This window comes from Ceratosolen solmsi, unplaced genomic scaffold (genome assembly GCF_000503995.2).
Source record: "Ceratosolen solmsi marchali unplaced genomic scaffold, CerSol_1.0 scaffold53, whole genome shotgun sequence".
Taxonomy (NCBI): domain Eukaryota; kingdom Metazoa; phylum Arthropoda; class Insecta; order Hymenoptera; family Agaonidae; genus Ceratosolen; species Ceratosolen solmsi.
Genome location: NW_011948441.1, coordinates 1064723 through 1070722, shown reverse-complemented (window position 1 = coordinate 1070722; position 6000 = coordinate 1064723). Strand labels below are relative to the sequence as shown.

Genomic DNA, 6000 nt, shown 5'->3' with positions numbered 1-6000 from the left:
ATCATTGCGTGGAGTAAAAGGTTATTCAAGTATAACAATAAATGATGAAAGTTCTGAAATTTATTTAAAGGTTTTAATTAGGTAGAGGAGTTCTATAAAAATTTAATATTGTTTAATAATGGATCGTGACCATTATATTTTAATACAAGCATTATAAAATGTTTTAGCTAATAATAAAGCTATGTAAAGCAAATAATTGAAATTTTTTTATTTAATTTATATCTAATATAAAGGATGAAAAGTGGCGGAACCCAACACAATTTCATCATGAGTCGTTTAATAGTATTTTTTTGTCTGCTTATTGGATTCATTGCGGCAGTAACTACAGCATCAGTAAGTAATTCGATAAATTACTTGGAATGGTTTAAATTAAATATAAGTAAATATGTATTTATATATATATTTTTTCGAGTGATGATTCATTAATCAATATGAACTTATATCAACAATATATTAAAAAAAAACTTGGAACGAAGTTTCCATGAATAATTTTGTTTAAAAAATTTAATTTTTTGTGTCTATTAATTTGAATTTCGGATGTTTTATTAGAATGCAAAAAGAAAAGGAAATTTTTATGATAAACATATTGACATGCAGATCAAATTCGTAAAAATTTTATCTTTCTATATGGAATTATCAAGTAATATTAGAATTTTTGGAAATTTATCATTATAATATTATAATATTTAACATTTTTAAATTTGAACTTTAAACTAAATAATGATTATTGTTAAGTTTAATTTTCAATCATTTTCTTTCATTATAATTCTTTCCATTTATGATTTCTAATCAAACGTAAAAGCATAACATAATATATACTTTATTCTTTTACAAGTGAGTGAAATAAAAATTATTCTTTTTAAAAAATCATATTCTATTATACTATATTTATAATAATTTAAACTCGAATATTATGTCACTATATTTTAATGAAGAACATTTAAGTTTAATTTTGATAAAGTTTTATAAATCTTTAATTATTTGAATTGAATTCACGTTGAGCTTTCTTATATAAAATATATATCATAACAAATAATTATAATTTTTAATATTGATAATGGTTATAGGACTCTGATATAGAAAACCACTCCGATGACACACAAGAATGTTTTGAAAAAGTTGAGGCTCAGTGCAAAGATATTGTGTTTGCCATACTAAAACTACAATGTATTGTATGTATGGAATTGAAAATTTTTATGTTGATTCAGTCTTGCTAATCGTATGTTTTTCATTTTTAGGAAGAATGGCTAAGAAAACTTTGTCCTCCTGGAAGACAGTAAAATAAACAAATATTTTTGTAAAATACTATTTTATTAAATTAAAATATTTAAATCTTTAAATTGTAAACAAATTTAAAAATAATTGCATTATTAATGACCTTACATTACTATTTTTTAACCTTTATTTACGTTCTTTGGAAGGTATTTTAATAGGAAATATTTTTGTGAAAATACAGCTTTGTCCTATATTTCTTTGATTTCTATATGAAATTTTATTTTAACTTTGACAATAAACTTTTTATAAATGCAATCCCCGATAATGAATTTATAAAAGGTATATTTATTATTACAGATTTGAAATTAAATTTCCATAATTTTAAAATTCATAATGAACTACACGCGTTATTGCGATTATGTATTTTATTGAAGTTGAATAAAATATATTTTAGGCTAATTCAAAACCAACTAGACTCGTTATACTTTTATTATTATTTTATTTCATTATTGGCATAACGTAAATAATTTTTATTTCATTTTTATATTTAATTTAATTAAATACTATATAATACAAGTTTCATTATTAAATAAATTCCTTTAAAAGTGAAAAGCCTGCAATAATTAACATATCTTTCTAACCAACATTTTTTACATACGGATACAAAAATATTCTAGCATATTAAAACGATATAACATTTAAACGTTTTAATATGGTAATAAATTAAAATATTATGTCATAAGTATACATTTAGTACAATTTCATATCAGTAGGATAATATCATTTTAATTTCTAGCCTACTATAAATTACTATAATTCTTTGTAAATAAAATATTTTATTTGTTTTTCTATTCTCTTTTACATTTTGATCTTATTATAATTTATAATTCAATAATATAATTATTATAATTTTATCATTCTCATTAGTTGAAAATTTTTGAATTATACTATTTAATAAATAATTTTTTTATATTAAAATTCAAAATTAAAATTTTTCTTATATATCTTTAGTAAATATGAATTACTCAATGTATTTACATTGAAGTAAGTTCTGTATACCGTGAATACATAGTTTTTGTACTATAGCAATATTATAAATTCTCGTTATTCAAGTATATTTTAATTAATTCATATATGTAAATTTTAGACGATATTCGTAGATTATTCATTCGTAATCTTTTTTAATCTCATATAAGTTCTTATTAAAAATAAGCTGCGTATATATATGTAAGACTCTCACGCATTCAGGCACGCGTGTAATACATATCCACACATACACATACACGCACACGCGCGCACGCCGCACACACACACACACACACACACATACACACACACACACACACACACACACACACATATATATATATATATATATATATATATATATATATATATACATACATACAAAGCATTAGGTGATATTCTTAAAACTATTTTAAAATTATAAAATGAAATATCAAATTATTATTTATATCTGTTTTACGTTAGGCGTTGGTAAGTTAAATACACTTTTGAATAATATAACATTTTTTTTTGTTATATAAATTTGAAATAAATTTTTTATATCGCTTAATGTTTTATTATAATAAATATTTAATTATATATTCAAATATTTAATATGAATTTTCTTTATTGCTCATAATTTTTTTTCTATACTGCTAATAATAATAAAAACTTATAATAAATATTTTTTATATTTTATAATATTGGCACCTTCTAATTGATGTAAAAATAGTTCCATAATATGAATTATTTATTATATTAATAATCTATTATAGTTTATCTTTATATAATATATGAATTAAATGATATTTAGGTACTTTTTCTAAAAATTTAAGGATTATTGGTGGTTCTGATGCGGATATAAGAGAATTTCCTTTCTTTGTTTCATTAAGATATATCGAGACAAATACAATTTTTTGTGGCGGTGCTATCATTAGTGACCGACATATTTTGACAGCAGCTCATTGTTTACATCCACATTACGATAATTTTGAATCTATTCGAATTTATACAGTGGTAACTTCTGCACAAAGTACTGATGGATTATATTACACAATTGAAAAAGTTATTTATCATCCTGGTTTTTCGCCTGTTATGAATTCAATTTTCATGAACGATAATGATGTTTGTGTTATAAAGGTATATCATAAATTATTATTTAAATGTGTATTTCCGTAATAAAATCACATTAAAAGCGGATAGAGATAATATAGACAAACAATAGTATTGGTTACTCAATGTGATATGCCAAGAATTCGCAAAGTATTATATATTAATCAATATAAAACAATTACTTTAATAATTTCTTTGAATACATAAGCTTTAATAAGCTTTATTCCCTGCTTTGTACAACATTTAATAATATAAATAAATTGTAAAATTATCACATATCGATATTATATATATATATATATATATATATATATATATATAGTTATTTATTTATTATTATTAGATTTATATATTAATTCATTTTCTAGTACATATTTCTTAATATTTATTTATATCTTACATAAATACATTTTTAATTCTGTTACCTAAAATGACATTTTAACTATTTTTATCTTAAACGTATTATGGTCAGTTATATGACTTAACGTATTAACCTATTACAAAACGTAATAAAAGTAGTAATTGGTTCTCTCAGTCTGTTGCTCTTTAAGTATTTTGTCTGACTTTATCTACAACCTAAAAGTAATTCGTTTTTTGAAATTATTTAAAATTATTTTTAATAACTTTAATTTAAATTAAAAAGTTACCGATCTCTTAATCAATACTGTGAAATAAAATTCCTAATATTGAAAATTAGAATAAAAATGTAACGTTTTTAACATAGATAGGTAAAGTTCATTAGGTATTACTAAATTATTATTTTTAAATACAAATATTTTGTTTTTGCAGATTAAAGAAAATATTATATTTAGTACATATCAAAACAAAATAGATCTTCCAATTGTGAACATTGAAGATGATTTTTATGGTGTTTTAATAGGATGGGGATCAGTAACTTACGGAACTGATAATGTTCCTGAATCATTACAGAAAATCATAGTGAGGGTTATAAATAATCATAAATGTTCCATGAGACCTTCTATTCCATTTTTACTTCACTTTGGTCAACTATGTGGATTTACCACACGAGGAATGGGATCGTATAATGTAAGTAATTTTCAAAATATTACAATTCTAACAATCAATTAGATATTAATGATTAATTTCTTAAAATTGAAAACTCATTAAATATATTTAAATATTTTTGAAGCTGATAAAATTAAGGTTAAATTCAGATATTATTTATTGTTTGTATTAATTTCTATATGTATATTACCAAATATTTTTAAGAAAATATGCTTATATTTTCTATATGCTGAATGCCATACATTAAATACTTGATAAGCATAGTATGCTTAGCTTTTAATTATGTATTGATCATAAAAATTAAATTAATATTATATTTATTTATAAATAATCTATAAAATTATACAAAAAAACAAAAAATTTTTCTTATTTTCAACAAAACATTCAAATAATTTTTTTTTCATTTTAGATTTTAGCAATATAATATGATACTTATGAGACGAACATTTGAAAATTTTGAATATTTCTGAAAATTAATAATTTTAAAACCAGAACTCTTGTAATTTTTAGGGTGATAGCGGTGGCCCATTAATACATAATAGTAAAGTCATTGGAATTGTATCTTTCAGTATTCCATTTACTCAAGGATATCCTGATATATTCACTAAAGTTCATTATTATCTAAACTTCATCAGAGAAGCTATGAGAAGTTAGTGTTATTTTAATACTATTAATATACAGAAATTTCACGTTGTTTATGACCAAAATGTAAATCTTTATATAAATTTTTATATAAATCTATATCTTTATTAACATATAATTTATATTTATAATAAATTATCAATGAACTAAGATACTCTTCATTTTTCATTAATTTATTGCTTATAATAAGTTTCAATAAGTTCAATTACAGATTTAATCTAAGTTACGTAATAAAAAAATTATCAAAAAAATTTTTTTAGAATTAATTAATTTGAATAATTAATAATTTGAATGAAAACAAAAGTAAAAAACGAATTATTTCATTTGCATAAGCAATAAATATTTACAATAAATGTATTTTAAGTGATTAGTGTAAGAAGAATATTATTTCATTTTTAAAAAATACAATTGAAGGTCTTAAATCAATAATTTTAATTGAAAAACTAAAAATCAACATTGATTATTTTTTCATTTGTAAAAATAACTTTTGTAATATTTTTTGAAAGTATAAATGAAAACTTATACTTTTTCGGAATAATTTACGAACTTTTTTCTTAAATATAATAGTGAAGTGTTATAACTACAAGTGTATAACTTATTGTAGTATTGGAAAAAATTTTTTTTTAAACATTTTTGGATTTAAAGTTTTATATTTTCATAATTTTCAATTCGTTTTTCTGAAAGAAGAATTAAATTTGTTCTTCTATAATTAGTATACGAACATATAAAATGAAATACTACATCTTATGAAATGCACTTTATTTAGAGAGAAACGACATATAAAATTGTTGAAAATACTGCTAAATTCAGAGCTAATAAAAAGAAAGATTTAAATTAAGTTCAAGAAATTGAATAAAAATAAAATAATTAGAAGGGACCTTGGCAGAGATTCCTGTTTGCCTGGTACATAAAATAAAATATTTAACCAAGACTATCTTTTGGACATATCAATATTATATATTAACATAACGAACGTTTTAATTAATTGACTTATGCATA

The 6000-nt window shown here is 21.0% G+C and overlaps 1 protein-coding gene across 1 annotated transcript; it reads left to right on the top strand.

Moving 5' to 3' along the window:
• Positions 1–2672: 2672 nt before the first annotated feature.
• LOC105365741 (chymotrypsin-2-like) lies at positions 2673–5049 on the top strand (the record flags this gene model as incomplete). The annotated part of the gene is made up of 4 exons (XM_011503975.1): positions 2673–2712; positions 3035–3360; positions 4123–4380; positions 4870–5049. Coding segments are annotated over 4 exons (768 nt in total), but the record flags the coding sequence as incomplete, so codon positions are not given.
• Between the last annotated feature and the right edge of the window lie 951 nt (positions 5050–6000).